Here is an 18,583-nt window from a genome sequence, read left to right on the forward strand (position 1 = left end):
TAGTTTCAGTGAGCCTTCTAGTTTCTGTAGGTCTTTTAGGGTAGTGCCCCCCTTCCATTGGCAAGTGGTGGTCTTAGTTCTGGAGGAGAAAAATAAATTGCAGCTTTCCAGGGTGGACTCCCCGATTACAGTGGTGACTAACGGGTAAAGGTAAGCCACTGCTCATCCTGCTCTCAGTCCCAGGTCCAGTGAGACCCATTCTGTTGTAATCAGGTCCTGAATGTCTGGATGCATTAGAAAGGCCTTAGAAGATGGAACTCCTGACGCCAAAGCAGAAGGCTCCTCAATGGAAAGCACAACTAGTGCCTCAGAAATAAGAGTACCGAGTTCCTCTTTATGAAAGAACCTCAGTACTTTTGGATCATCCCCCTCCTCAGAAGGAAGCTCTTTCTTCTCTAATGGCTCCTTCAACAATGGTTCCTCTAAATAGACAGAGGCCACATCAGATAAGGAGGGAGAAGCAGATAGCCTCATCTGCCTACACCTGGAGGTCTAAACAAGATCTCTTAGGCGCTGGAGGGGAAGCAGGGCAAGAAACTGAAGCACCCTGCAGCAACTCTGTCTCTGTTTCAGTAAATAGGCCTGGTGTAAAAGCAATTCGATGTAGCCGACTGCTCTGTCAGGCCCTGAGGCTGTAAAATGGCAAATGAGCGCCACATATGATGAGAGGCTGCTCCTCACTGCCAGTTGGCCCCAACAAAACAGCACATGTTCCTGCACTATTCTGCATCATATTATACACCAACCCTGCTGAAGAGCCCAGCATATTTGGATAATGTGCCGAATCAAAAGATGTGTTGCTGCCAACTGTTTCCGCCACATCCCACGGGAATCCTGGCTTGTAAACACTCTGTAGACCGACACATATGGGAAGTCCCAGAGCAGTAATCATGGGTGGGACCCCTGGAACCCTGCTGTGAGCAAACTAGCCCCAAACTGTGCATCCTGACGAGTATATACATCTAACCAATAAGAACAAGTAAATGAATGAAGAGAAGTCCAAGCTGCTGCTCTACAAATTTCCAGTGGAGAGACCAAGGAATGCTCCGCTCAAAAAGACGCTATGGGCTGGTGAAGAAAGGGCCTTCAAGAAAGAGGGAATAGGCTGCTTTCGAAGCAAACAGACAGAGGCCACCACTGCATTCACCCACTGTGCAATAGTCGCCTTGGATGCAGCCTAACAGCACAGACAGATCACACCGGCAAAACTCCCAAAACACTCGCAAATAACGACTGATAACTCTACAAACATCCAACCTGTGTAACCACTGCTGCTCCTCCGAACCGTTCCTGTCACACAAAATGGGTAAGGAGACCTCCTGATTCAGATGAAACGGAGAGACCACCTTAGGAAGGAAGGAATCGTTCAGAGAACTACCTTGTCTTTAAAGGACTGGAGGAAGAGATCTCTGCAGGAGAGAGCCTGCAACTCCAACACACGCCGACCAGTTGACCAGGCCACCAGACGCACCATCTTCAAGGTCAAATCCTTCAGGGTACAACCCAACAAGGGCTCAAAATATACCGACACCAGCACAAACACAAGGTTAAGATCACACGGTGGAACTGGCTGACAGGTGTAATAAGGCACACGCCTCTAAAGAAACGAACCACATCCGGAAGGGAACTCAAAGGACAACCCTGAATGAAGCCCCCAAAACAGGCCACAACCGCCAGCTGTACTTTCAGAGAGGACAAAACGAGACCCTTATCCAAGCCAGCATGCAAAAAATAAAGCACCTGAGGCATGGAGGCCCGAAGTGGCACAATAGAATGATCCGCACATCAGTCCTCAAAACTTCACCACACTAACATACGTAAGAGAAGTAGACCTCTTCTTTAGACCTCTTCTTTGAGAGCAGCACAGCGGCAATGACGGGCCCGAAAAACCTCTCTTTAGCAAACGCTCCCCTCTCAAGACCCACGCCGTAAGCGAGAACCGAGCCAGATCAGACAGGAATGCTGGCCCCTGAGACCACTGCTGGCGAGAACGGGAGCGGCTTGTCCACCAGGAGCCAAATGAGATCCCTGTACCAGGGTCTGCGAGGCCAGTCCAGCGCCACCAAGACCACCAGACAGGCATGTCACTGAACGCATTGAAGAACTCAGCTGATCAGGAACCACAGGGAAAACACAAAGAAGGCCGCCTCTGGACCAAAGCTGCACCAGTGCGTCAAGACCCTCCGCTCGACTGTCCTTCCTGCGACTGAAGAAACGAGGTACCTGAGCATTGGCCACAGCTGCCATCAAGTCTATGACCAGAAGCCCACAGTGGCTCACTACCCGAGAGAACACTGCTGGACTCAGTTTCCACTCTCCGGGGTCCAGGCGATGCATGCTGAGAAAATCCACCTGAACGTTGTCCACTCCCTTCCACGTGAACCGCAGAGAGACCTGCAAGATGGGTCTCTGCCCAAACGAGGAGATGCTTCTTCCGCCACAGCCCTGCTCTTCGTGCCACCCTGATAATTGACAAAGGCGACTGCTGTGGCGTTGTCAGACATCACACGCACCACTGCGCCTTGGAGATGGGGCTGGAATGCAAGAAGAGCCAACCAGATCGCTCTCAGTTCCAACACATTTATTAATGCACTCATCTCCCAAAGGGACCACAGGCCTTGAGCTACTTTGGCGCTGGAGGGGACATAGTAGTAGTGCTAGTAGACATATTAGAATATCTATACTAGGCTTAGAGGAGAAAGGGAATCATGTTTACATTAATAGGTGATGTTAATATTGACTAGTACACTACCTATTACACTTACTGCAGATTTCAATTTTACCTCATGCTCTCTCGTTGTATCCTGCATGCCTCACGCTGCTCTCTGAAATCTCCAAGATTGCCCGTTTCCATTTCATCATAGACATCTGCATCAAAGTCATCTTCCAGTTGTGCATTTCCTTTGTCTTCTTCATTCTCAGGTTGTGCATGAATATCAAATACCTGGCTGCTCTGTTTAAACTTGTTTAGCAGAGATGATGCAGTCTGTGAAAGACAGAGCAGTAGCCATGTCATTTATTTATTTGTTGCATTTGTATCCCACATTTTCCCACCTCTTTGCAGGCTCAATGTGGCTTACAATACATCATGAATAATGGAAATACATGAGAAAGTATACATTTAGTATTAACGGAAGGATTTTGGGTAACATGATAATGATAAAACATGATAGTATTTTAACAAGCAAACATAGTAAGAAATATCTAAGAATTATATAAGAAAATATACATTTAGTAATAGCAGAAGGATCTTGGGTAACATGATAGCGAAAAACATGATAATAGTTTGGCAAGCAAGTATTGTAGAGGCAGTTGTGGATATGTGTACAGGAGTTCATATGTGTTGTTCGTTGTTGTATGCCTTGTTAAAGAGATGGGTCTTCAGTAGAATTCGGAAGTTAGCTAGTTCATAGATCGTTTTTAAGTTAAGCGGCAGAGCATTCCAGAATTGTGTGCTCAGGTAGGAAAAGGTTGATGCACGCGTTAGTTTGTATTTAAGACCTTTACAATTTGGGAAGTGAAGATTAAGGAATGTACGGGATGATTTCTTAGCATTCCTGGGTGGTAGGTCTATCAGGTCTGACATGAAGGGTGGTGCGTCTCCGTGAATAATTTTATGAACTAGGGTGTATATTTTGAACGTGATACGTTCTTTGAGTGGGAGCCAGTGCAGCTTTTTTCGTAGGGGTTTAGCACTTTCGTATCTTGTTTTACCAAATATGAGTCTAGCTGCAGTGTTCTGAACTGTCTGAAGTTTCTTGATTATTTGCTCTTTGCAGCCAGTGTAGAGTGCATTGCAGTAATCTAGATGACTGAGTACCATTTTTTGTGCCAGGCTGCGGAAGACGGTTCTTGGGAAGAAAGGACTTACTCTTTTTAATTTCCACATTGAGTGGAACATCATATAATTCCCTGTGGGTGCAAGTGGCAGCATTGGCATGCTTTCGTGGGAAGGTCGCTGGCCTCTCCTTAGCTACGACAGGACATAAGAGAAAGGTTTAAAAAACAAAATCCTATCAACCTTCTATTCCATCCAAATAATCAAGACTGATGTGTGCAGGAGCCATCCCATTGGATAAGTGGTAGTGTTGTGCACTGTTATGCAGAATATCCAAGTTTGAATCCCAGACTAGTTGGAAATGTTCTGGTCAGCAATCAACTCAACCAACACAGGATCCATTTTAGCTAAATTATGGAGAGAACTGCAGTTTATGTCCTCTGCCCAAGGAAAATAACACTGCAGATCAATATAGCTAATTAGATCTTTATTGATAATACCATATATCAAAATACTGCCCGACACAGGCCGTGTTTCACCCAAAAGGGCTGCGTTAGGGGCTAGAGTGAACAAACACAAAATAACAAATATAAGAAGTGATTTAAAAACAATTATTAAAATAATCTAAGAAACCATAAATAAAAACCATAATCGAGGTATGAGTGATTATAACTCATATAATTCAAGAATGCATAATATGTACACACACATATAAAAAATGTATAACTAATATGAACATATACACATAGAAAGCCAATATATATTTATAAATAATAAAAATGTACATAGTAATAAACAATTAAATTTAGAATTAAAATTTTAATTACAAATAAAATTAAAGTTAAAAACACAATCATTAGGAGAACCAGGAATAGACTATACCCACATCCTAATACATTGCACCAGTGTGTATAAGTTTCACATATATATATAAAAAAAAGCATATATTTAAAAATAAAATACATTTATACTTAAAAGTTTTTTAACATAAAATGTACTTTGTAAAACAATGACAAATAAAAAAAGTAACAAATAAAAACCTAGTCAGAATTGTAACCAATGGGAAAATTAGGTTCTTACCTTGGTAATTTTCTTTCCTTTAGTCACAGCAGATGAATCCATTACGAATGGGTTGTGTCCACCTACCAGCAGGGGGAGATAGGGAACACTGAAAACCATAGTGCCTCCTGGACGGCTAGCTCCATCTGCCTCTCAGTATTTGAAGCTTCCAAAGCAGTGTTAAACCGCAAAGTAGCATAACATGAACTTTCCTCACAGTGAATGAACGCCCCAGAACAGGAGCAATAACACAAAGGAGGGACGAACTCAACCTCCTGTAGTAGAACAGAAATCCTGAAGACTGTTTTCCAACTTCTCCCAATGAGGGAACATGTCTGCAGGAAAAACTGAACACAAAACAGAGTCAATCAGGGAGGGATCATGGATTCATCTGCTGTGACTAAAGGAAAGAAAATTACCAAGGTAAGAACCTAATTTTCCCTTCCTTGCCATCAGCAGCAGATGAATCCATTACAAATGGGGTGTATCAAAGCAATCCCTAGATAGGGCAGGAACAAGCCACACCACGCGCAAGCACTTGTGCTAGGATTGCTGGAGGTCAAAATTATTGCTGGACATACTTATAGTAATATGAAACCAGATTGACATAATATTAAACCAGCTTCTGACCTCTGAGAACTCCCTCCTCCCTCAGGAATCAGAGGATGGCAAAATGGACCAAATGGTGTTGAGCTGCCTGCTAGCCCAGTGTTTAATTACTCCTGATTAACATACCTTTTGTTCCATCTGGGAGCAGAGCTCTCTTTGAGAACAAAAGAGGCCAGACATAGAGGTTCCATCACTAGGGACTTCAAAGAGGTACAACCTGTGAAAATGCTCACCTCTCCTAACTTCAGATAAGGTACACTGAAGTTTGGCTGGGAAGGAAGATAAGTTTTAGATCTCTTTCTGTTCTGGAGGTATAAAGGAGAGCACATGGTGCTCGGGGCACTTCTCTCTGTCCAGGGCACTGCTCTCTGTCCGGGACACTTCTCTCTTGCTTTCTTTCTCCCTGCAGCAGAGTGCACAGGACTCTGCTGGGCTGCCTTTGTTTCTTCTTTTTCTTTCTCTGCACACCTCCATCTTTAGCCACCAGAGCACATGGCTCTGCTGGCTTAACTGTTCTTTCTCTTACTCTAAACACACACCCAGAGACAGCCTTGTACCCTTTTACCTGTACTAAGTGTTATGAACCTATACCTATATGCAAACATAATATACTATATATATCCAAACCTGTGTGGATTGTGTATTCTTTGGGAATAGGGTTACCATTTTGTGTCCTCTGAAAAAGAGGACACATGCCACGCCCCTACCCCGCCCCGCCTCATGCCACGCCCCCACCGCCCCCCCTTCGGGTCCTCGTTCCGCCCCTATTCCCCGCCCCCCCCCCGTCACATACCCCCCCCCCTCACTTACTGTCTAGCCCTGGTGGTCTAGTAGCGTCTTCTCTTCGGGGCAGGAAAGAGCCCCCTCTTTCCTGCCCGGAGCGCTGCCTGCCCTTGCCTGCTGCATCCTCCTCGGCCTGGCTGGGGATTCAAAATGGCCACCAAGAGTTGAAACGGCCTCGCGAGAGTTCAACTCTCGGCGGCCATTTTGAATCCCCAGCCAGACCGAGAAGGATGATAGACAGGGGAGGCAGCGCTCTGGGCAGGAAAGAGGGGGCTCTTTCCTGCCCCGAAGACGTCACTAGACCACCAGGGAACATGGTAAGGAAGGGGAGGGGACGGGAGACCAGACCCACGGCACCGATCGCCCGCCCACACGCCCACCGCACGCACGCGCCTGCCCACACCCGCGCCCACGTTTGTCCAGAAATCCGGACAAACGTGGGTGCGGGCAAAATCCGCCGGACATGCCCTCAAAATGAGGACATGTCCGGGGAAATCCGGACGAATGGTAACCCTATTTGGGAACCCACTGCCTCTGTGAACTGGACCCGGGACCAACCCTAGACAACGACTGCTGACAGCAGCCACATCCAGCCTGTAATGATGGGCAAAAAAGAGAGCTTAGAAGCCCAAGTAGCTGCACTACATATCTCTTGAAGAGAGAGTGCGCCCGTCTCAGCCCAAGAGGAGGAAATTGCTCTTGTGGAATGTGCCTTAAAGGCGTCAGGCGGAGGCCGGCCAGATAGCAGATATGAAGAAAAAATGGCTTCCTTAAGCCAACGGGCTATAGTGGCTTTAGACGCTGGAGACCCTCTGCGAGGACCGGACAACAATACAAAAAGATGATCAGAGGTCCTGAAAACATTATTCGCAGGTTATGCAACAGAGTCCTGTGCACGTCCAAGAGGTGCAACTGCCCAAAGGATTCTGGAAACTCCTCCCTAGAAAAGGAGGGCAGAAAAATAGGCTGGTTTAGGTGAAACGCTGAAACCACCTTAGGCAGGAAGGAAGGCACAGTACGTACCATTACTCCGGACTCTGAAAACTGCAGAAATGGGTCTCAACAGGACAGCGCCTGGAGCTCAGACACCCGTCTCGCCGATGTGATGGCCACCAAAAAGACTGCCTTTAAAGTCATATCCTTCTCCAAAGCCCGCCATAGTGGCTCGAAGGGCGAACCCTGCAGAGCCTTCAATACTAGCCCCAGGTTCCAAGCTGGACAAGGTGCCCGCACGGGAGGACGGAGCCGAAGCACCCCTCAAAGAAACTGTGCAATGTCTGGATGCGTAGCTAAGGAGAGGCCAGCGATCTTCCCACGAAAGCATGCCAATGCTGCAACTTGCACCTGCAGGGAATTATAGGCCAAGCCTTTTTGTACACCATCCTGAAAAAAAATCAAGAATCGGCGAGACAGAAGCCTGCATAGGTGTGATCGCCTTTGGAACACACCAGGCCTCAAACTGGCGCCAAATCCGTGCATACGCAACAGTAGTGGACCGTTTGCGGGCCTGCAAAAGAGTGGAGATGACCTTGTTAGAATAGCCCTTGTCTCTCAACTGCGCCCTCTCAATAGCCATGCCGTAAGACCAAAGCGGCAGGGATCCTCCATGGTTACCGGGCCCTGCGCCAACCGGTTCGGTACCAGAGGTAAAGGAAGAGGAGCCTCCACCAGCATCCGCCGGAGGTCCGCATACCAGGGCCGCATGGGCCAATGAGAATCACCACTCCCTGGTGCAGTCGAATTCACAGGAGTACTCGCCCTATCAAGGGCCAAGGCAGGAACACATATAGGAGGCCCAGAGGCCAGGGTTGAGCCAAGGCATCCAACCCCACCGAGCGAGGATCTCTCCCCGTCTGCTGTAAAAGCACGGGACTTTGGCATTTGTGCTTGACGCCATCAGATCCGCTACGGACGTTGCCCATTTGGCACAGAGTTGAAGGAACACTTCGTCTGCCAACTCCCACTCCGCTGGGTCGATGTGGTGTCTGCTTAGATAATCGGCTTGCACGTTGCTCTGACCGCCAATATGAGCTGCTGACAGGAACTGTAGATGCAGCTCGGCCCAGTGGCAAATCTGAGCGGCCTGCGCAGCCAGTGCTCTGCACTGCGTTCCGCCTTGACGATTTATGTAGGCCACCACAGTCATATTGTCCGACAGCACTCTGACAGCCAATCCCTCCAAGGTTGATTGAAAGGCCAGCAACACCTGGAAAATTGCTTTTAACTCCAAGTGATTGATGGATCACTTCGATTCTTCGAGTGTCCACAGACCCTGGGCATGCCTCTCCTGGCAAGGAGCTCCCCAGCCCTTCAGGCTGGCATCGGTTACCTCCAGGCACCAGTCGGGGAGTGCTAACAGCATTCCTCGCCACAGCTTGCTGTCTGAGAGCCACCACTCCATGCCGATTCGGGCCGCAGGGAGCCAACTGAGTCTGCACTGATAATCCTGGGAAATGGGAGACCAATGTTGTAGAAGGGAACACAGTAGTGGTCTCATGTGCGCTCTCGCCCAAGGCACCACTTCTAGGGTGGCCGTCATCAACCCCAAGAGGTTAACAATGTCCCAAGTTCGCGGGCGAGGCATCCACAGGAGCAGACGGACCTAGGTCTGAAGCTTGTACCTCCTTTGCTCGGGTAAAAAGACCAACCCCGAAGCCGTATCGAACCGAACCCCTAAATACTCTAGAGATTGAGAGGGGGTCAGGTGACTTTTGGGTGTATTGACGACCCAGCCCAGAGATTGCAGTACTGAGACCACTCTGGCTGCTACATGACGACTCTCTTCTGCAGAGTGCGCTCTGATGAGCTAGTCGTCGAGGTACGGGTGAACCCAGATACCCTCTCGCCTGAGAAAGGCAGTTACTACCACCATTAGCTTGGAAAAGGTTCGGGGAGCTGTGGCGAGGCCAAAAGGCAAGGCCCGAAACTGAAAGTGTTTTCCCAACACCGCAAACTGGAGAAACCGTTGGTGTGGGGGCCAAATAGGGATGTGCAAGTAAGCATCTTTCAGGTCCAGAGACGCGAGAAACTCTCTTGGCTGAACCGCCGCAATGACGGAGCATAGGGTTTCCATGTGGAAATGCCATACTTTGAGTGACTCGTTGACTTTCTTCAAGTCGAGAATGGGTCGAAGAGACCCGCCTTTTCGCGGCACCACAAAATAAATGGAGTAACGACCGCAGTCGCGTTCGGCGGGAGGCACGGGGATCACCGCTCCCAGGTGCAACAAGCCTTGCAAGGTCTCCTCTACCGCTGCACGTTTGACGGCAGTGCCTCATCGGGACTCCAAAAGCATGTCTCTTACCGGGGCAGTAAATTCCAATCTGTAGCCATCTCTGATCAGGTCCAAAACCCACTGATCTGAGGTAATCTTGACCCACTCCTCGAGAAAGAGGGAAAGACGTCCTCCAACCGCATGAGTCGAGGAGTGGGCTGGTGCACCATCATTGAGAGGGTCGCCCATGAACTCCAGGCCTTGAGCCGGCCGCTGCGGAGCGTTTGTCCGAGCGAAAGGAGTTCCTCTGCTGAAAACCGGCACGCGAAGTAAACCCAGCAGAACGCCCCGGGCGGTACCTTCTAGCTTCACGGAAGCGAGGTCTGGAAGAGGAGGGAACCGCCTGACCCTTGGAAGAAGGCCGCAGCCTATCCTCGGGTAACCGCTGGGGTTTAGCATCCCCCAGGCCCTTAACAATTTTCTCCAACTCCTCACCGAATAGGAGAAGGCCCTGGAAGGGCAACTTCACCAACCTTTGCTTAGGGGCCATGTCAGCCGCCCAATGCTGTAGCCATAGAAGGTGGTGAGCGGCCACCGCCACAGACATCTGTTTAGCCGAGGCTCTGACCAGATCATAAAGGGCGTCAGCCAAAAATGACAAGGCAGACTCCATCCGCGGTGCCACCTCCACAAGGGACTCCGCTCCATCCCCGGGCTGTTCCACTGCCTGTTGTAACCAAGCGAGGCAGGCTCGAGCAGCATAGCAACTGCACACAGACGCCCATAAGGCTAGGCCTGAAATTTCAAAGGACCGTTTCAATGCTGACTCTAGCCGTTGGTCCTGCATGGAGTGGAGGAGTGGCCTAGTGATTAGGGTGGTGGACGTTGCTCCTGGGGAACTGAGTTTGATTCTCACTTCAGGCACAGGCAGCTCCTTGTGACTCTGGGCAAGTCACTTAACCCTCCATTGCCCCATGTAAGCCGCATTGAGCCTGCCATGAGTGGGAAAGCGCGGGGTACAAATGTAACAAATAAATAAATAAATAAATAAATAAATAAATAAAATGTCCTTCAGGGCGACCTCTCCCTCTACTGAGAGGATAGTCTTCTTCGTCACAGCCGTGACTAGGGCATCTACTTTAGGCAAGGCCAAGCGTGCCAAGTGCTCCTCACTAAGAGGGTATAAGTGCCCCATTGCCCTAGCAACTTTCAAAGGCCCCTTGGGGTCGGCCCATTGAGCCGAAATAAGCTCTCTGATGGAGTCATGCAAAGTAAAGGCTCGAGCAGGCTTCTTAGTACTTGCCATACTTGGATTAACAGAGGAGGCCTCGCCAAGCGCAGGATCTTCAATAGAGAGGGCCTGCAAGGTGTCAGAAATAAGCACTAAAACTCATCCCCAGGGTAGTTACAGGGGCGACTTGGTGAGAATGCTCCTTTCAGATTCTTACTAGAGCCTATTTTTCTCAGGTGCAATCATTCTGGGAGTATTGAGTCTACAACCCACTTAACATGTGGTAATTCTGAGGGTATTCTCTCTCTCTCATGATCTATGGATATGTCCGCAGGTTGACCAGTTTTGAGCAGACTTCTGGGTATATCAATTCCACCTTCCCCTCTTGGTATTTTATTTGAGAAGATATATAGTTGCAGGATCTTTGGCTTGGAGAGATATTTATTATTTCAAAAAGCATGTGTGGGGAGGCATAAATGTTTAATGCAATACTAGCTGCAAAAAGTCACCAAGTTATTGGCATTGGATGTTTCATTCATTGATTTTACTGGCAGACAGAGATGCTCGTGCAACCTCAAAACGGAAAAGGAGACACCTTACTATTAAGGGACCCATATTTTCAGAATCTATCACCTCAAGCACAAAGCACTGTATTGAATAACAAACATTTAGCCCCCTTTACAATCACATTTGAATATCACTCATGGGGGGGGGGGATTTTTTTTTATGGGGGGGGGGTAAGTTCTGGTTGACTGTTGGTGGGGGGGGGGGGTGGTCATAAGAACACATACATTCTTCTACTACTTTTGTTTAGATCGGCAGGGAGGGAGTAAATGGGGAACAGATGTGCAAGTCTGATGTTTGTATCTGATCACTGTATGGTTTATCTGCTCCTTTGTATGTCAATGAAATAGATTTGTACTAAATCTAATTAGCATCCTTTCCAGCTTTAGCCCTGCACCTCTTTTTAGTTACATTTATATTAAAATATTATCAATAGAAATCAAACAAAATAAAACATGGAAAAGAAAATAAGATGATACCTTTTTATTGGACATAACTTAATACATTTCTTGATTAGCTTTCGAAGGTTGCCCTTCTTTGTCAGATCAGAAATAAGCAAATGTGCTAGCTGACAGTGTATATAAGTGAAAACATTCAAGCATTACTATGACAGTCTGACAGGGTGGGAGGATGGGGGTGGGTCAGAGGTATGCATGGGGACATCAAAGCATATCATTGATATTCTAACAGGATGGGTGTGGATAGGTGAGGGGAGGGGTGATCAACAGAGACATACAGCTTTATGGTTTATAATGGGTTAGGAACCCCAGATCCTTGTTAAGTCCTTTCTGTTGGGTGTTAAAATATTCAATCATTCTGACTTCAAAGGTCTTATGTTCTTGTATGGTTTTAAAGTTACCTTTCAGTATTCTCACTGTGAAATCACTGGTACAGTGTCCTGGTTCTGTGAAGTGCTGTCCCACCGGGGTGGGGGCCCTACTGGCTGTATTGTTCATGTGATGGCTATGTAAATTGAATCTTGTCTTAAGTATCTGGCCTGTTTCTCCAATATAGCATCCTTCATTACATTTTTTACACTGAATGATATATACCACATTGGAAGATGAGCAAGTGAAAGATCCCTTTATGTTGAATCTCTTTCCTTTGTGGATGACTTTGGGGTCCTGTGAAATATTTTGGCATAGTTTGCAACTGGATAAATTACAGGGAAGTGTGCCCTTCTGTTCCTTTTCAGTCTGTGATGGAAGTTTACTTCTGATTAGCTTGTGTTTTAAGTTGGGTGGCTGTCGGAAGGCCAGTACTGGTGGGGATGGGAATATCTTTTTCAGTAATTCATCCTCCTGGAGTATAGGTTATAGATCTCTTATGATTTTCCTGTTTTTCCAGCTCTGGATTGTATGTCACTACAAGGGGGATTCTGTCTGTGGATTTTTTCTCCTTGTACTGTAGCAGATTCTCCCTGGGTGTTTTGAGGGAGGAGGCAATATTCTTGGAGATTATTTTGGGGTTGTAGCCTTTCTGTTTGAAGGATGCAGTCAGGCTTTTAAGGTGTCTGTCTCTGTCCGCTGGGTCAGAGCAGATACGGTGGTATCTTGTGGCTTGGCTGTAAATGATGGATCTTTTTGTATGTGAAGGATGGAAGCTGGAGTTGTGGAGGTAGCTGCATCTGTCTGTGGGTTTCTTGTATATAGATGTTTGTATACAGCCATCACTGATTGAGACCGTGGTGTCCAAAAAATTGACTTTTTCTGGGGAGTAGTCAATTTTGAATCTGATTGTAGGATGGTATGTATTGAAGTCAGAATAAAATTGTTTCAGAGTTTCTTCACCCTCCGTCCAAATCATAAAAATGTCATCGATGTACCGGTAGTATTTTAGAGGTTTGGTCTGGTATGTATTCAGAAATGTCTCTTCCAGCTCAGGCATAAAAAGGTTGGCATATTGGGGTGCTGTCCTGGTGCCCATCGCAGTGCCCATTATTTGCAGATAGATATCATTGTTAAAGCGGAAGTAGTTGTGAGTTAAAATGAATTTGATTAATTTTGTAATAGTTTCTGGTGAGTATTGATGGTCCAGTGTGGATTTTTTTAGGAGTCTTCCACATGCAGCTATGCCATCTGCATGTGGAATGTTGCTGTATAGTGATTCTACATCCATCGTGACCAGAAGGGTGTTAGGTGGTAGTTGCTTGATATTTTTCAATTTATTCAGAAAGTCTGTGGTGTCTTGTATGAAGCTGTTAGTTTTGTGTACACACTATACAGCACCATTCCACATGCGGATGGCATAGCTGCATGTGGAAGACTCCTAAAAAAATCCACACTGGACCATCAATACTCACCAGAAACTATTACAAAATTGATAACCTTAAGAGTGGACTAACACGGCTACCACACTCCTCTATTAAAATATTGAAATGTAGAATTCTCCCTACGCCCTTCCACTTTATAGCATTTTTGGATTTTATTAAAATTGTAAGGTACCATAGTTAAGGCATCATACAAATACTATAGGGCAACTGGAAATATGCCAACAAGTCAATACCTAGCTACAGGACATGATCTATCAAAGCTCTAACCAGCCCAGATGGGATATGAACATGGTTTTCTGTGCAAAAGAGACCTGTTAAGAGAGCAGAATGTGGTGTTCACCTGAAGCATTTCTGAATTATTAGACAGCCCTTCAGCACGTAGTGTACTAATTCAGCAATTGTCAATGCAGAAAGTAGCACTGCACATGTAAAGGAAAATTTTAAAGGACATTTCCATGAGTAAAAGTGTTTTAAGTGCAGAAATAATCTTTTTATAAAACTGCCCAGATTATATGTATGTAAGGTATGTATGCTCACACATACAGCCTGCAACTGCATAAAGTTATCTGCACTGAGCAGATGGTCTCCTAGGAGGGAGAACTGGGGAGGGGCTAACCCTTATATGCCGTTTTAAAATACATGCGTAAACTGTGAAATTTGTGCATACAAAACAGCAGGCATAAATGTAGGCATGCGTACTGTATAATTATACTACAGCAAGAGGCCCTCACTGGATGCCCACCGGAAGGGTGGAAGGCCAGATTTTAGGACTCAGGCTGTAAAAATACCAGCTAGGTTTAAAAATCTATGACTGGCTGAGCAAGGACTTGTTTTTCCTGCAGGTTAATATGCGTTCTAGTTTGAGACCTATCCACTGGAATAGTGGTGGGCCAAGCTACATAGCTTTAAACAGCTGAAGAGCACTGATTAGGCATGATAACCAGCTGATGGCCTTATAGCAGAGAGCCTGCAAGAGCAGGACTGTTTGGTGAGTTCTAATGAAACCTGGTGCAACTTCCAAATTGAGTGTAACACACATGATGTAGAAATTAAAGACAGAAATGATAAGAAGTTTGGTTCATAACACGGAGTCTGTCTTTAATAAGTTGGCACCCAGATCACAAGATGTTATGAAATTGATATATCCATATTTAGATATCTTCATAAGAACAAGTTGTTGACAGAAAAGGAAATTACACAATAACTTGCAATAGCTAAAACGGAAAGATGGGCACCTGACCGGGTATGATTCAGAGAGATTGAGCAAGATTAGAGAAAAAGTCCCTCTCAATAGACTTGTATGGGGACCAGATGGTATATAAGGACTGGTCACCCAAGCATATTTCGGAGGATCTCCCCAACGCATCTAGGACGCAGAGCTCCGGTCAGCTGAATCCAGAATTTGTCTGATGAATGTATCTGATTAAAGTCTGATTTGGTAAGAATAAAAAGACTATTTCTTTAACTACACTGTTTCTGTCCTTGCTTCAATTTATTCTCTATCTTCTATCTGTTTTGCAAACTAACACACACACACACACAAGTAAGATTTCTCACTGAACATAAATAGCCAAAGATTCATTTAGATCCAAAGAGACAGAAAGCTGTGGTCATGGGAATAAGATTTGAACTGAGCCTTCTGATGCCTCCCCAGCACCAATACCCATGGGAAGGGATGTCATTGGAATTCAGGGAGGCGGTTAGAAAGATATTCGAAGACCAGACCCTCTGTACACCTCCGTGTGGAAGGATCCCACGGGGGTCTATAGAGGGGTAGGTTAAACAGTGGTGACCCCGACGTGATTCGAACACGCAGCCCACTGATTATGCCCACCAAGATATAGCAATGTATCATTCAGGCATACAGTTATTTTGCTTATTCCTTTGCCAGCCTCTGACTCTTGATGGACTGATTATGATGGTGCATGCCTAGAATAAAGACATGGAAAGATCAAAGTATGTACACCACAAGTACGTCTTCAAGATCTATCCAGGCCCAAATGATGTTAGATCCCCCAAGGTTGTGGCAATAATCTTTACACCTTGCAAACTACTGGACCACAAGTCTTGGGTCCATGTGAAAGATATACGGGTTTACTCAGCCGCAGAACCAGATGTTACCAGCCTAACCATCTTAAGACCGGCCACTTCCTTCAGCAGGCCAGCCTGAAAACCCAGCCCTGTTAGATCTTCCAGATCTCTGTCCAGATTCTTCAGCGCTTCCACCGCCTCAACCATGATCGATGAAAGAGAATTCAGAACGGATACTTAATTTGAGATTTACTGTTGCTGTTTATGGACATTATAGATTCATATTTTGTTTTATTTTCAGTTTAGCAGTAATCCTGTCTATATATTGAAAAGGTTTTATTTTTATTTTCCTATTATTTCCTTTATTGTTCTAAATGTTTTTCTAAGAGTTTCCCCGTTATTTCTGTTTATGTAATTTAAATTGAAGTTGATATTGCTCAGACACAGGGGTAACATCAAACCCTAATACTGGCTATGATATCATAATGTAGGTGTAAACCCTGTTAGTATCAACCAGTTATGCAATTGTTTAACTTTGGTGTAGGCTTACTTAAGCTGCATGTCTTTCTGTAGGTTTGACTGAGCTCCAAGTGGGGTAACGGATATATAAAATACTTCCCATACTTCCAGGTCATTATGCATATATCAAAATCCATGCATGACCTTTGTTAATATAAATATTCCTAGGATTGACCATTTTTTGCTGTATGAGGCAACCTCATACTTGCTATCCACTTTTTAGTGCTCATGATTGGATGCTAATGATGAGTAATAGTAAGGTCCAGGCATTCCGACCTGTTTAAGGATTCTGAATACCTACAACCTAAAACAGCCTGCAATCTGAGTACTAACCATATATTTGTTGAGCCACCATAACAATGCTTAATCAAAACCACTATTCCTTCCGAGGACCACTGAGATAGATACATTAGATTATCTCTCCATGCGCTATGCAACAGATATAATAGAAGCCATAGAAAGACCTGAAAGTGTTTATTAGTATGATCCACCTGAAATTGCTATTACCCGCATACCTATACTTCATGGGATTTTGTAGATGAACTCATGGATTTGTCCCATTCATAAAACCTCAAGAGAGATGACATCAGGATTAAGCCCAAGGGGTGGGGTAATATAAAGGGAATTCCATATGCCCAAAAATATACCACCTAAGAATGAAGTTTACTGTCTTGCACCATACCTTCTAGCAATTTGTAAGACCAAAACTCCCCCTCTAGTTTGATAGCTTGCCACCTTCTGGAATGGATGATGACAAGCTTGACGAGCTTTGTGTCACCCCTCCTCAGAGGGGGTGACAAGTGGGGAATGTATAATTATACTACAGCAAGAGGCCCTCACTGGATGCCCACCGGAAGGGTGGAAGGCCAGATTTTAGGACTCAGGCTGTAAAAATACCAGCTAGGTTTAAAAATCTATGACTGGCTGAGCAAGGACTTGCTTTTCCTGCAGGTTAATATGCGTTCTAGTTTGAGACCTATCCACTGGAATAGTGGTGGGCCAAGCTACATAGCTTTAAACAGCTGAAGAGCACTGATTAGGCATGATAACCAGCTGATGGCCTTATAGCAGAGAGCCTGCAAGAGCAGGACTGTTTGGTGAGTTCTAATGAAACCTGGTGCAACTTCCAAATTGAGTGTAACACACATGATGTAGAAATTAAAGACAGAAATAAGAAGAAGTTTGGTTCATAACACGGAGTCTGTCTTTAATAAGTTGGCACCCAGATCACAAGATGTTATGAAATTGATATATCCATATTTAGATATCTTCATAAGAACAAGTTGTTGACAGAAAAGGAAATTACACAATAACTTGCAATAGCTAAAACGGAAAGATGGGCACCTGACCGGGTATGATTCAGAGAGTTTGAGCAAGATTAGAGAAAAAGTCCCTCTCAATAGACTTGTATGGGGACCAGATGGTATATAAGGACTGGTCACCCAAGCATATTTCGGAGGATCTCCCCAACGCATCTAGGACGCAGAGCTCCGGTCAGCTGAATCCAGAATTTGTCTGATGAATGTATCTGATTAAAGTCTGATTTGGTAAGAATAAAAAGACTATTTCTTTAACTACACTGTTTCTGTCCTTGCTTCAATTTATTCTCTATCTTCTATCTGTTTTGCAAACTAACACACACAAACACACAAGTAAGATTTCTCACTGAACATAAATAGCCAAAGATTCATTTAGATCCAAAGAGACAGAAAGCTGTGGTCATGGGAATAAGATTTGAACTGAGCCTTCTGATGCCTCCCCAGCACCAATACTCATGGGAAGGGATGTCATTGGAATTCAGGGAGGCGGTTAGAAAGATATTCGAAGACCAGACCCTCTGTACACCTCCGTGTGGAAGGATCCCACGGGGGTCTATAGAGGGGTAGGTTAAACAGTACCTTCCCACAGAAGACTGGTATAACAAACATATACCTGCCATATAAATGACCTGTTATAAAATTACCCTCTTAGAGACTACACCGTTCTTTCAAGTACAAATCATATAGAACCTTTTCACAGAAAACCGTATACCTGATACATACATCATGAGCTTCGATGTCCCATTGGGTAAATCGGAATCCAGCTAGAGAGGGACAGATTGGACGCTTCTCCGCACATTGCAGTAAGGCATCTAGATAAGACAACAAAAATGATCAGAGAGAAATAATCAGCAGTGGATCAACTAGCACAAGCTCACATGACAAAGACCATCAGTAAATGTCAAAAGCTTTTAATTTCTGTTTTCACTACATCTCAGAAATAACATTACTGGCTCTACAAACTGAACTGTGTTGACTAAAAATTACTTGATTCATAATTGACATTGAAACATTTGCATCTCTCATTATCTGTTGCAATTCTAACATTAAACTATCTCCATAAAGTAGAATTAACAAAAAGGATACTATTTAAAAAGTTCTATACTTTATATATAAGAAATCAGAATGGCAAGACCTGTTAGTTTTCTATTACTTTCAAACAGATTAATTTTCAAAGCAATTTACTCATGTTAGGGTGTAGCTA

General features: G+C 45.1%; 1 protein-coding gene across 1 annotated transcript in view; it reads right to left on the reverse strand.

The window, feature by feature from the left end:
• Positions 1 to 18,583, reverse strand: part of NCAPH (non-SMC condensin I complex subunit H) — a gene marked incomplete in the record, with an annotated part of 295,343 nt that overhangs the window by 182,728 nt on the left and 94,032 nt on the right. Inside the window, 2 exon segments of the mRNA XM_030202485.1 lie at positions 2,784 to 2,986; positions 18,103 to 18,191. Of these exon segments, the coding sequence (XP_030058345.1) occupies positions 2,784 to 2,986; positions 18,103 to 18,191 (292 nt within the window).

Source organism: Microcaecilia unicolor, chromosome 4 (genome assembly GCF_901765095.1).
Source record: "Microcaecilia unicolor chromosome 4, aMicUni1.1, whole genome shotgun sequence".
NCBI classification, from domain to species: domain Eukaryota; kingdom Metazoa; phylum Chordata; class Amphibia; order Gymnophiona; family Siphonopidae; genus Microcaecilia; species Microcaecilia unicolor.